This window comes from Pseudopodoces humilis, chromosome 10, assembly GCF_049639895.1.
Source record: "Pseudopodoces humilis isolate 2021_Gansu_Grassland_sample_001 chromosome 10, ASM4963989v1, whole genome shotgun sequence".
NCBI classification, from domain to species: Eukaryota; Metazoa; Chordata; class Aves; order Passeriformes; family Paridae; genus Pseudopodoces; species Pseudopodoces humilis.
In genome coordinates this window covers 9303652-9317595 of record NC_142209.1, presented here as the reverse complement: position 1 = coordinate 9317595, position 13944 = coordinate 9303652, and the positions used below count along the sequence as shown (strand labels likewise).

Sequence of the window (13944 nt, the reverse complement as noted above, 5' to 3'; positions counted from 1 at the left end):
ACCACTGGGGACAACTCAAGGCTTTCATCCAGTAATCCTTCTGGCTTGTGCATTTAGCACAACTCACAGCAAGGTGCAAAAAAACCAGCAAAAAAGAATGCTTCTGATAAATCATTTTGTTAAGTAGCTTTTTTCAGCTGATGTTTTACTGCTGGAGGAACGGTCTGCTACTCCTCTATAGAATTCCTATGATTAGTCTCTTTGCTGCTGGAAGTAGTATCAGAGCTGTATGTCAAAACACTGTAGCCCCTTTTGCTGTGTATTTTAGATCTCTTCTCCTTCCTTAGTCCTCTTCTTATTTCTTAACTCTGCTTGTGCAAAGTGTGGAGCTTTAGTGACTTTTTTTGGTGAGAGAAAAGAGCATCAGCTTGGGAAACAGCAGAATTTCATGATGAAAGTAGAGCAACACCAGCAGGGTGAGTTTCCATCCTCAGTTTGTGTTGACCTAAATTTTTATTTATTTTTGTTTGGACTTTACTATTTCATTATGTTTTTTCTCCCTTTGTCTCTAAGGTATATATTCTGACTCTCTCAAACCAAGTTTCTGGGCTGTGGATCCAGGCCCAGACCCCACTAACAGCGCCAGTTAAACGAATACAGTTTCCTGAATACAACAGGAGGTCTGGGCTGAGTCTGATCATTGCAGAGTAACCATGCTGGTTGTTAATAGGTTTTTCCTTCCTTCTTCTCGTCGGCTTTCCCCCAGTTGTGTAGTTTTCTCCTCAGCTGGCCTGGGCTCCGACACCTCCTGGCAGCAGCGGGGTGGCAGGAAGGTAACAAGCTTCCTTCAAATAACATTCTCTGTGCTCATAAGGGATATTAACCACGGGCTGCCTTCCAACAAGAGCTGGGTTAGACACAGGAAAGCTGCTTTTTACCTCTGACTTCCCCTCCTGCATGGGGATTTGGGGATGGAGCTGTAAACCACATCTCTTATTTCTTATTCATTTGAATCACTTGAAGAAATAGATGGTTTTTTCTCCCCATTTTGCTGTATGACTATTTGTTTTCCTTTGCTTACCTGATTGGAAATCTATCAGTAAATTATTTCTTCCCTTTTCTTCTTTTAATGATTCAGTGTGCTACCTCTCACAGTCCTGCCCCTAAACACAGCTTTGAAATTTGAAGGGAGCTGTCTTCCAACAAGAATTATATACTTTTCAGCAGAGGAAGTAGGGAAGAAAAGTCACACCTGTACCTTAATGAAGCTACACAAAATGGGATTATCAAAAAGCGGGCAGTTTTGGAACATAACACTTTTCTATATAACTTACATAATGTTCTAGTTGCAAATGAGTCCTTTGTTTCTGGGAAGGGCAGATGAGAGAAATTTAACGTGAAATGTCTAAGTTTAAGGGTAGAATTTGTCTACTTGGATCTAATTTTTAAATCTGTCAAACATAGGTTTTGATCTTCAGAAAAAAACTACATACAGCATTCCAAAGAGAGCATTTTGAGACTATTTCTTTTTAAAGCAAAGGCCACTTAGCCCTGTGACATAGCTTGGTGTTCACAAAACTGCTGTGTATGTTTTGGTAAATGTGAGATTTCTTTAATCCTTCTCTTTCTGGTATCAGTAGTTCACAGTGATGTGGTTATCCGTAGTCTATCTAAACAGCCACTGGTGCCGAAGCTGAAGGCAAGGTGGTAATACAGATATGGCTAAATACACGTGTGGGAAAGGGAGTTGAACCTGGAATGTGAGTTACCATGGTTCTACATGACCTAAAGGAAAAGTTGCTTTAATAGGGCTTACCTGTGTAGCCAAGGGGACAGATGCAGTCATAGTGCCCTATCTGGTTGAGGCACGTTGCCCCGTTCAGGCACGGGTCTGAGGCACATTCATTCACTTCCAGGTCACAGTGCTTGCCCTGGTAGCCTGGGACACAGTAGCAGAAATATTCGCCCACGCCATCCCTGCAGAGGGCTCCGTTGCGGCACGGCTCAGAGATGCACTCATCCAAATCTCTCTCGCACAGCCTCCCGGTGTAGCCGGCACTGCAGAGGCAGGTGGGCCCTGCCAGGCCACTTTGGCAGGTGCCTCCATGCTCACATGGATTGGTGTCACAGTCACTGTCAGCTCTTTCACAGGTAGGTCCATTATACCCAGCAGGGCACTGGCAGGTGAAGCTGAGGTTTCCAGCAGAGCCTAGGCAGGTAGCGTTTTGGAGACAAGGGTTTGAGGAGCAAGGGTTGGAGGTTTTGTTGCAGAGCTCCTCCACGCTGTCCACTGATGCATCTGCACAAAGGCAAGGGTCATCTTTATGACCAGCAACACATGTAGAGTTCTTTTGGCAAGAGTTTGACAGGCACCTGGAATCATTCCTCATGCAAAGTGATTCTAGGAAAGAAACACAAAAAATCCTGAGGACTTCCACAGCACTGGGAGTAACCAACAGTGAAAGAAGTAGTTCATAACACAACTGTGCTTCAAAACCAACAGCTCCAATTGCTAGCTATTGAGAAGAAAATAGACTGCCAACTGTGTGATGCATTAGTGAACTAATGAATATAAAATGAAAACAATTATGAAAACTTGAGTAGGTTGTAATTTCCTGTTCTCGCCTCTTTCAGCAGCCATGGTCTAGAGTGTCAGGATAGTTTAACACTATATTAAGAGTATAGTTGAGACAATATTGGTTGTTGTCAACTGATGTCCAACTATATGGAAGAATTTAGGTATCTTTGGTTTTGTTTCTTTTTTTTTTTTGTTACTAGGGAAAGGAGATGAACCACTTTTTAGTTCAATACCACCTTTGTGGTGGTACCATTATATTGTGGTGGATGTTTTTTTTTGCATTGGGTTTCACAAGCTAAATTACTCAGATGCAGTTATAGCTCAAATAAACAGTTCAAACCATCAGGCATCCTAATTTTGATTTGCTGATTATAAATACTAATATCACAGGTGTACAGCATCTCCACCTCAAAGAATCTACTGAACACCTGAGATGCAAAACAGCCCTGTGAGAGCCTTTCAGCCCCCATGGCTGGAAGGACACAGTGAATATGGTGTAAAGATGTTCCTTACTTCTTTACCCTCTGGGAACTGAGCTTCTGTCAGTAATTAAAGGCCACTTGGAGTTGCCTTGCAGCTGTAAATAATAACAATAGCAAGAGCTACTTCTCACTTCACAGTCAAGGAGGATGAGCTGTTACCAGCCCTGTTCAGAATCCACCTCTGGGGTACATTGAAGCAGCTGTATCTGGGCCAAGACTCTGTGAAATGAAGCTGAATGTTCCTTTAGGAGAGAAGGCAATTTGTAGGAGAAAGACTTGTGAGCTGGAGCACAAAAGTTGCATTGAATTATCTGTATGTAAGTCCTGTAAATATATTTTTTATTATTTTTTATACTTTTAATCAGGAGTTTTGTTTGGCTATATGAAGGGTATTTGTCTTTTACAGCAGCAGAATAGTGTGTTTGTGCAAACAGGGTGTTTTAGATGAGCTGAATTTCTCAAAGGAATTCAGATCCATCTACCAGCAGTCTCTGATTTCTTCCCAGTGCTTGAACTGAAATTCGGGAGAGCAGACACAGTGGAGATGGAGACGGGGCACTCGAAGAGAAGTGGTGAGCAGAGATGGAGACTCCAATAACTGGAGTTAGACCAATGCTGATAAAGGCCTGGGACAGATCCCTGGAAAAGGGAGAGGGTAGGGTTGGTCACCTGAGGATAACAACCAACCAAGCACGGGGGAATGTGGAGGATACAAACTGACTAATCATGGTATGTTTCCATAGTGTGCATTTTAATATATAATACAATTTAATCTGTTTTTCTCCTAGGAGGGGGTAGTGGAGGAAGAAAGTATCAGAAAGCTTAACCAGCTTAGGAAAGACTGCTTGTGTAGATTTGACACTAAGATAATAAATGGAAAGGCTGAAAAATTGTCTGTGCATGACTGTTATGCTTTCTGACTTGAGGTGTACACAGGAGCAGTAGTAGCTCTGAGAATTAGAAACACCAGTCTGAATGAACTTGATGTTCATGAATAGGTACATTTACTGAGCCAAATAACTAATTAGTACTTGTTTGAACAAGAGGAATAGAGATTTATGTAGTAACATTGATAGCAACAGTGACACCAAGATTTAAAACCAACAGTGGTGTTAAGGACTACATAGAAAGTAAGCTAAACATTGATTAGTAGGAGAAGAACTGGAGTGTTACCTCATGTTCTCTGAAGGAAAACAGGACAAAAATAGTACTTTTGGATTAGCCTGCCTTTAAAATTACCATCCCCAAACCTGTTAGCAATCAGTTTTGGGAGCAGGTATTTCATCCTGATGCAGTGTTGGTTGCACTTGCCCCAGCTCAGAGCTCTCACGGAATGCAAAAATTCAAGACATTGGTCACATGTGCTGACCTGCACCACTTGTAGTAATTCAGACCCTTCTCTTCCTCAGCACACTCTCATGGATGTTCTGATGTCCTGGTTTACATAATTTTGTGCTTTACCCATGAATTTAGTTTTTTTCTTTAGCCTGGATGATGCAGAGCTTACTGCTATCTATTAATTACAGTTAAAATGAGCATAACTGTGTTCCTCGGGAATGTCCGCATTCTGCGTTTTCCTTGCACAACTTTAGGGAGCTTTCCTTTCAGTCTGTGTACCTACTTAAAATTCATTAAAGTGCATGTTTGGGGAAACATTGCAAATTTGAAGAAATTAATAATGATCAATTTATAATGTTGTGTAACTGTGGTACTGTGTAAGCTACAGGAGGTGAGGTCAATCATTTGAGTGCTTTCTTACACAGGACCACGGTGACATCAGAAGGAATTTAGTTAATTATTACTGCTTTTTCAGAGATAATTTGCATGCAACAGGCTCAGTTTGTTATAATGACTGTGTGAGGACATGACGCATTTGCCAGTCTGCAGTTTTGATAGCAAGAGCAGCTGTGAGCACTGGTTAAAAACCTTCATAGCTCTCTAAGGCAGTAAGAGTGGAGGGAAAATGAAGGAAGGGGAAAGACAGCCCTAAAATCATTGTCTGTATGTAGTGAAGCCAACCAATTTTTCTCCAGGGTGGCATCACTACGGGAAAAACATGAAACAGCAAACTTCTCCTTTTTTTTTTTAAGCACTATTTTAATTTCAACTTTTGTAGCTTTTATAAAATTAATTTCTTATGCAGAAATTGCCAACAGAGAATTCAATAAATCCAGTACTCCCTAGAGATTACTCTTTTCTGATCTCTACTAAAAGTTTATAATGAAAGAGCAACATTTTTGGCATTCTGTCTTTATTCTAATGCACTCTGCCATGGTTTTTATTATTTGTATAGTTTTTGAGCAACACAAGAGTTCTGAAGGTCTTAGCAGAGATGTAACCATGCTGAGTTATAACTTAGTTGTGGTTTAGAGGCTGGGGCAAGAGTTTAAGGGTACTCTATAGCAGTTTGTCTCAGCAGTAAAACTGCATCTCAAAAAGTTGATCATCAAAGGTATGCAGTTATCATAGCATGGTTATTGAATGGTATGAAGTTCACCTGGACATTTCCATGATTTTTTTTAATTTTTTTAATGATGTTCCTGAGTGATGTGTCTCAGCTAATCCTTGATTCTGGACTGCTAGTTCAAACACCAATTTCCACCTATTTCTGGTGAGTTATTTGCACTACCTCCCTCGCTGCCCTGTGGAAACTGTGTTTCCCTGCTGCTGTGGAGTGATGTGGAAGGATAGATTTGTCAACCTCCTGAGCTGAGTGCTGCATGGAAGGAGAGTGAATGTATGAGCGTATAATGTGAGAGTATGGCAGGTGGAAGCTCCTGCATGCCATGTGATGCATGTGATGATGCAAAGAATGTTTCAGTTTAAGCAGATGCCTAAAGAATATTCTCTTCTGCATTTACAGACAGAACTGCAAAGGGACAAAAATGTTTCAGTGGAGCTTGGTTTTTGGCCAGGTTGTGGAAGGATAACCAGGAAAAGCCTCATGCTCTACCTCAGATGTGCAGAAGAGTCGTTTTTCATTCCTAAGCAATTAAGGTCACTTCAGCAATGACTTGTTCTGACAGAGTCTTAAAACTTGTACATAACGTTAGGAAAAATGGAAATAAAATGCTGATTGCTTTGGATTTACACTGACTGACACTTGAGGTAATTATCAGTCTCTTTATAAATAGTGGTACATTAATCTAATTATGAGAGGATTTAGTGCCAAGCGTTTTGCCCCATGGTTAAATCCTTGAGATGCAGATGAGATGGTTTGCAGTGAAATTCTTTGCAGTAAAGCTTGCCATCTACTGGCACATCATCCATACTACCAGAAACATGGCCATACCTGCAGCTATTGCAGGAACTGGCACAAATAACTTAATGTAAGAAATGCCAAGAAAAAGACAGTTTTCACTTTGGTTTTTTTCTCTTGGATAAGATTATTTAAAAATTATTTAAATTCATTGAAGTGATCTTGTTAGTGTATGAATAATTGAGCTTACACAGTTAATCAGCACTAAAAATGCATTCTTTTGGCTGTAAAGGCTTCTGAACTAACAGAAATTACTGTAGTGATACAAAACAATTTTTATGATGTTAGAAATGCATGGCAATGAGGATACAAGGCCAAAATTGAATTAAGGAAAAGTTATTATAAACAGGGCAGGAATTTTGAAATGGCCAAGGCATTTTGGCACAGATAATCTGATGGTTAAACTCAGTTTGTTCCTCAGTAAAGCAGCTAATTTTGAAAAGCTTACCTACATATATTTCCTGACAATTTCAAGCAGTTTTTTTTCTCTGATCCTGTTTGAATCAGAGATTTACTGAATTCATGTCCATTTTTCAAAATATTCTTCTAAGTTAAATTGATAAGATTAATAGTAAAGTGAATTGATGAACCCAGATTCTGACCATTAGCAATCTCAGCCACTCAAAGCCCCCAGATAAATCCTTTGCAATCTGTTTTGGGTTCTTTGTGTCAGAAATGTCTTTCAGCGAAGACTTGTTCATTCAAGACACGACTCTTCCTAAGTGTTGGTGAAATATCATAATCAGTGACAGCATTCAAAATTAAATTTCAATCACTGCTAATCACACAGTTATGAACCAGAGTCCACTTGGCTGTGGCCATACCTGCACTCTTCTAATCATCTCATTGTGTCTGAAGGCTGCTTGTGATTTGCAGTGCTGTTCTTCAACTGTGCCTTCTGCCCTTGAAGGAGGACTATGAGTTTCACAGAAGCTCTCAACACTAACAACTTTGGAATCTTTTACATATGCTGCAAGATTTTCTTAAGAGAGTTTTCTTAACAGAGCCAGTCTATTTTCTAGGGGGGGAGAAAATCTAGGATAAGATAGAGAACTTCTTGATACCCACATAGTCATCATCACTGATGATTTTACTATGCTTTGAGGACTTTTCTCCTTTCCTTTTTTTTTAACAAATAGTTATTAATTTACACATTTGAATTAAAACTGGGGAGCTACACAAGCCAGTGTAGATAAAGCAGGTCACAACAAAACCTGACTTTTTACTAAGTCATACATTTTGGGGAAAAAATGGATAGCAAAATCCCCCTGGTCTATGAGTTGAGACATTCAATTTCAAAAATACTCTTAAGGCAAGAAGGATTGAGTTGCAATAGCAAGATGTTTGGGTGTATAAAAAAACCCCTACTCCACCATCAGAAAATGTGTTACCTGCGAGTTTGTTTTTTTGGTTTTGGTTTTTTTTGTTGTTGTTTTTTGTTTGTTTTATTTTTTTCTTAATTTGTTGGAATGGCATATATAATTGACATATTTCTGGTGGTCAGTCACTAGAAAGAAGACCAGATCGAAGCAACCACTTCTCTTAATGCTGTTACTTCAGTCTGGATTCTGTTGAATTAAAACCAGCGTATAGCATTTGTTCACAGCTAAAGGCTTACATTGTGATCAAATCAGCTCACCAAAAATGCCATGACGGTAGCGAGTTTAGATAGCCCAGTGGCTTGGAGTCAGAAACATGAACCTTCAATGCTCATGCTCATTACTTGTTTGAAACCTGTCCTTGAGAGTTTAGAACAAGTGTGTGAATCTGTGTCACTGAAATATCAAGCTCTGTTACTATACTGAGATCTTGAAATAATTATCATTTAACTGGAAATTTTAAAGTATTGCCCAAGGCATTTACTGCTGCATTGAGATGCTGTGGCTTTGGTGTAACTAATCCTCTCTCCATTTATCTGCAGTGCACTGTGACACAAAAAATACAGTTCATCACTATGACAATAGCTTCACTCCAAAGACAGCCTTAGAAAGTTGTGGATGTGCAGATAGGTGTTCAATCTTGAGATATCAAGAGGAACTAAGGAAGAGATAAGCACAGCTGCATAATCAGCAGGGACAGAGATTGGGATCAGGTACCTTTACAATGGACTGAAAGGCAGAGATGTCACTCCTGCATCAGCATTTGGCAAATGGGGAAGGAAAGGATAGGAAACCATGTTCTGGATAAAACAGAGCTAGGTAAGGGGCTATCTTAGCCCTCAAAATAGCTTTCTCATGTAAAAAAAGAATTTCAATTTTTCCACACAGTCTCAGACTCTATGTGTTGCACTAATACAATTTTACCCTTTCCCATCTCCCATACATTTGTATTACTGTCTTAATTAATCACTATAATGAGCAGCTTGTAGTTACTATGGTGCCATTTGTCCTTTGCAAGCTTCACATGTGAGTAAATCACCATCCTTCAGACGCCACCTGCTCTATCCACAGCTGGAATCATTATCACTCAATTTGCTCAATGGAAAATCCTACTTTGGGAAGGGATGATCAAACTTTTGCCAAACAAGCAAACACTTGTTGTGTCTGCAACTACTGTGGTCATAAAGAGTTAATCCTTAATCTTTAACTTCAATTGTGTGTCCAAAATTTAAATTTAAATTTAAATCTAGAGTCATGTTTATTACCCTAGTAACCAGCACCACACACAGGCAGGAAAGAAAAAGGGTGGTAACACAAATATTCCATTGCTATCAAAAAAGCCAGATTTGGTTTTGGGTACATTTGTATCAGTAAAGTCAAGGAAAGTAAATTAACTTATTTTCTGCAGAAAAAGTATGGTGTGTTAGTGTAAGAGTAAAAATGGAATAAAAACAATTTAAAAACAATGTTGTTCAGGCAACACTACACGACTAAAGTTATTTGTGATTGAAATTACAGAACTTGTTATTAAACCAGTGTCTCCATTTCACTCTTCCCTAAACTTTTCTGTTCACACTGACTTGCTGTTGGTCCCTGAGAATAAAGGCAGATACTGCTGGCTGTTGTTGTCCTTCACTATCTTTTGACATTTGTGCCACCCCAGACTCCCTTACCCTTGAGCACTGCAGCAGCAGCAGCCCTTAACAGCTGCACCCTCTGTCTGCACTGAGCACCACAGCAATGGCACCAAATGAACAAATTAAAACGAGGTAAATGCCCTCTCTACTTCTAAATGTAAATAATTTTTGGCTTTCACTTTATTTGGCATCATACCCTAGTATTTGTGCTGGGAACAGGAAGAGAATCAGGTCCAGGAGCTCAACAGGGCTCTTATGCATTGAATTTGGAGGATTTTTTGTTCAATTGGACATCAAGGCACAATGCAAATAGACTGGTTTCTAATGAGAATGAAAGATTTTATGCTCTGCTTCTTTACCTTTATGTTTACTACTACTTTATGTTTACTACAGCAGTGCAGTTTAAGGTAGAAGTGTACAATGATCATTCTGCTTTTACTGTACACAGATATTTTTGTTTGTCTAAGATGTAGAGCAGTGTCTGATCAGGCCAGGAGGCAGCTGATATACATTGCAATAAATGATGTGGACACAGATGTAGAAACTGAACTGATTTCTGCTATGCAATCCTTGCTACTGTACATACTCTCTCTGAATGTAGCTCTCCCCTTTAAGAGTTTCATTATATCTGTCCTCATTTTTATCTTCTAAGTTCGCAGAAGAGAAGCGACATGAGCATAATGAGATATTCCTTATCCGTCTAGAAATGCTGAATTTTTTTTTCAGTTGAGGTCACACAGCAGAATTTAGTCTTAATAGTACAGAACAGGATGACTCCATCCAGGGACGTAGGAGATAGATAGGTGAGCAGCAACTGCATTACATGGCAGTGGGAACCTGTGGGCCAGCCTCAAACTTGCCTTTTTATCAGCTCTTCAGAGGTAAAGAACATAGAAAATTTTTTTTTGCTCAAAATCTGAAGCAATTTTATTTAGGTAATAAGCTTGATTGCTTACAGGAAAGACAGTGATTTTGTGGGTTGAATGTCTTTGTCCCAAGGATTCAATCAACACCTTTCCTGCCTGAACTGCTCTTAAGGCTTCATTAAAGCTGGGGACATCCTCAGCATGTAACTCAGGATACAGAGCCATGTGTGTAAAGATGTCTCCTGCGAGTGAAAGGTTTTGCCAGAAATAGAGAGAAAAGCTTAGTGGTTTAGTTAGAGGCGTGAATTATGTCTTACACTTTAAAATGTTATCCTGAATTGGCTTTAATGAGGTTTCTTAGCATACCTAAATGAACTTGTTTGGATGGGTGGATTTTTGGTGCCTTTGTGAGAGGTGCTGCTCCTGCCTTGCTCCCTAAAGCCACAAGCATCTACATCAAGTCTTGTAAAATTAATGGAAGCACAACCTGCTGTTTATAAACCCGATATCAGAACCTGATATTGAGGGGTGCAAGTGGTGCTTGGGAAGAGGAAAGATGAAAGCAGTGCTTGCAGTTGGGAAGATACCAGCTGTATTTGCAGCTGTGCTAGGAAGGAAGGCTAAAATGCACACCTGGGAAGTGGATGTCTGGCAGAATAACAAGGAAAATGGTGCCAGGGCTAGAAAGGGCTGCAGAAAGACCAAAGCATGGTATCTTTCTCTGCATCAGGGGGGGATTTTGAGGAACAGAGAGGGGGTAACACAGCATAGAATTCAGTTTGTGAGTTTGGGTGAAATCCAGTTGCTCCTGCTTCTGTTTAAATTCCAAATAGTTGAAAATAGGGAGCAAAGGAACCGTTTGTCTCTTGAAGAGGCCAATCTCACCTTGAGAGACGCAAGATCTCACAGCTTCTCCGGAGTCTGGAAGGAGTTTAAGGCATTTTTGTAAGACAGAGGCCTCCAGCTGCCACTGAGCAGGAGGAGCTCCTGACTCCTCCTGAGTTTATCCTCAGGAAGGAGCTGAGGGCTTGGCTGAGCTCAGGATGCTGCCCCTCAAGCAGACCAACTACTGCTGACTTGCAGCACTGAGTTTGGTTTAGGTGAGAATATGCAAGCAGCTGAGCTCCCACTGTGCTCAACTACTAACACAGGAGAGAAAAACACTCAGAAATGCTGCCAAATGCTGCTAAGAATCCTTCCAGTAGAGGGGCTAAAAACTGAGTACAAAATTGATTTCAGGTCCAAATTCTGTGTTCATGTGTTGTTTGAATTTGAAAGGCATTATAAGACATCTTCAGTCTCCTTCAGCTGTGGTTCTGCCATTCATTACTTCATTCCCTTTCTTAATATGAAAAGGGCATGAAGCAGTGATTCTGATAACACAGTGGCACATAAACATGCTGTGATTTTAAAATGTAGCCTCAAATGCCTGTAACACTGACCCAGGTACAATTTCTTTCTGTGAGTCATAACTGGATAAGCTTAAAGCCCTGATTGATAGAAATGCATCATAGCAGCCTATAACACAGGGCAACCCTTTTAAAAAGTCTCTGGGTGCAAAGCCATGTTCTGATGTGTGCATATGTTGAGATTGCCTGCAGTAGCTTCTCAGTAACACAACTGAGGACTAGGATGTTCCTGAACACATCAAACTACAGCATATCAAAGTCATCATGCTGCTTCTCCTGTCTCCCCAGACTTAAAAGAAGTAATCAGTCCTGTGACAGATCAGCATTATGTGGCTGAAAATGCAGTGCACTCTGCTTTAAATGCCACAGGACTCAGAAGAAAGCTTTGGTGTGGCTACAATGGGCAATAAGTACAGAGAAAGCAAGGCCATGCTTTTCCAGCATGAACTTTGTAGAAGAGTTCACATTCCAGCCCTTTCTATTATGTGCTAAATTATTTTCAATAGAAATCACCTACAATTAGCTCTGCATGAACTAATTACCAACTGGGATTTCAAGACTGCTTGGGGAAAGTTGCAGCTCCTGTGTTTTGGGACAGGCTGGAGTGTCATGGGGAACTGGTACAACCCAAATTTCCTCAGCTGTCCTGCTGAGCCCCTGTGCTGAGGGCAGCTTCCCCTCAGAGCCAAGGGCATAACTCTTATTGTGGTGTGATCGTGAGCTGCACAAGTTGCCCTCACCGACTTCATACAGACAGAAATCAGTCCCAGGCCCAGCATTATTTATCATTATCATTATTTAGCGTTATTATCATGTCAACTTCTGCAGAGGGCTGGCCTTCTGAACACTAGTTCCAGTGACCCATGAAAGTGAACACAGTCATGGCTCTGACACAAAATCTGTGGCAGCTTTCCTGACGTGCAGACTGTATTGTAGCATCCTAAAAACTCTCCTGACTTGTAACAGAGCAAGAATGAATTTGTTTCATGGTTTTGCCACTTTTTATTTCCAGAGCAGGCTTGGAAGCACTGAGGAGGAGCGACTGACCCAGAAGAAAAGTAGGTATTGAAAACCCACTATATAATTAGGGGTACCTTTCTCTTAAACCGTTTTGAGATGCTTCAGTGTAGAAGTAAAACAAAACTAGAATATTCATCAGCATCAGGGTATGCTCAGGAGCCTTCCCTGAGGAATATGCTAAGAAATAAGCCTTCCATATTAGAAGACTATCAGTAAAAGTCAAATTGTTAAAGCTTAATGCGATGGTGTGCATTAGAATAAAAACACCAGCCACTAGGGCATTAAATATCTGCTACAAGTGAAGAGGAATCCAGCAAGCCTTTATCAAAATTAGATCAGTACCCCTTTTGCTAGTAAAATGATGAAAAATTTAAAACCATTAATAAATAAATGAATGTTTATTCATCAGTAGGAATCAGTACAGTAATTTCTTGAAGGCTTTTTAAATTTCTATTTCCCCATTAATAGTCTCCTTTATTTTTTGTCTATTTAATGTATGGAGGAGGTAGATCTAACTCCTCAGCTCTCCTTCCTTTTCTAGTTGTCCCTTCCCTGCCTTAGATTTTTTTCCATTTTTTTCTCCTTTTCTTCCTCTGAGGCCTAATCCAAAGCAGCCTTGGGTTTCATGGGCAGGGATGGGCTATTACAGTAAGTTTGTGTGGCTGGTGAGTGAGCCCGCAGGAACTGTAGCCCCAGGACACAGTGTCAGTGGTGGCACCAGCTCCACAGGGTAACACAGATGCCTCTGTGCTCTGCTGAAGTGCTCACACTCCTCAGGATGATCCAGAAGACAATGAAGCTGCTCTGGCCTGCTATTCCCCTGTATATAAGATTTAGCCATCCTGTTGCAATGACAGGGGTGTTTAGACACTCTCTAAAGACACAGGGAGACCTCTGGGTGTTGGTGGTGTGCTGGCTGGGGAGTGGAAAATAAGATCAGCAAGCAGGAGCAGGGAACTAAAGCCTCCACAACTTGACATCCAGGTGCTTACTCTTATCTCAAAAGAACTTTGGTGCCATACAATGATGAAAAAACAGAAGGAATACCCTATTTGTGGGCAAGGGGCCTTCCTCACACTACCAGTCCAGACCTGCCAGTACAGAATATATTACAAGGCAGCATCCTGCCCTGCTTTATATTAAGTTATGCTAAATAAATAAAGGAGATCTATGTGACAGGTCTGGCCAGGGTCTGGCCAGGAAAAAAAATTAAGAAAGATTTCATGGCAATAATGAATAAGTATGAATAACGAATCTAGTGACTATCTTGCTGGGAGCATTTTTTTTAGAGACATCTATGATGAGGCTTGTTTTATAATCCCAAAGGGCATCACACGTCATAGTGTGCTGAGAGGCTGCAAAACAGATTGAGAA

General features: G+C 40.5%; 1 protein-coding gene across 1 annotated transcript in view; it reads right to left on the bottom strand.

The window, feature by feature from the left end:
- Positions 1-13944, bottom strand: part of CRB1 (crumbs cell polarity complex component 1) — a 97778-nt gene that overhangs the window by 68216 nt on the left and 15618 nt on the right. The window contains exon 2 of the mRNA XM_088060497.1: positions 1757-2341. Coding sequence (XP_087916623.1) covers positions 1757-2341 — 585 coding nt within the window. The remainder of the gene's footprint in view (positions 1-1756; positions 2342-13944) is intronic.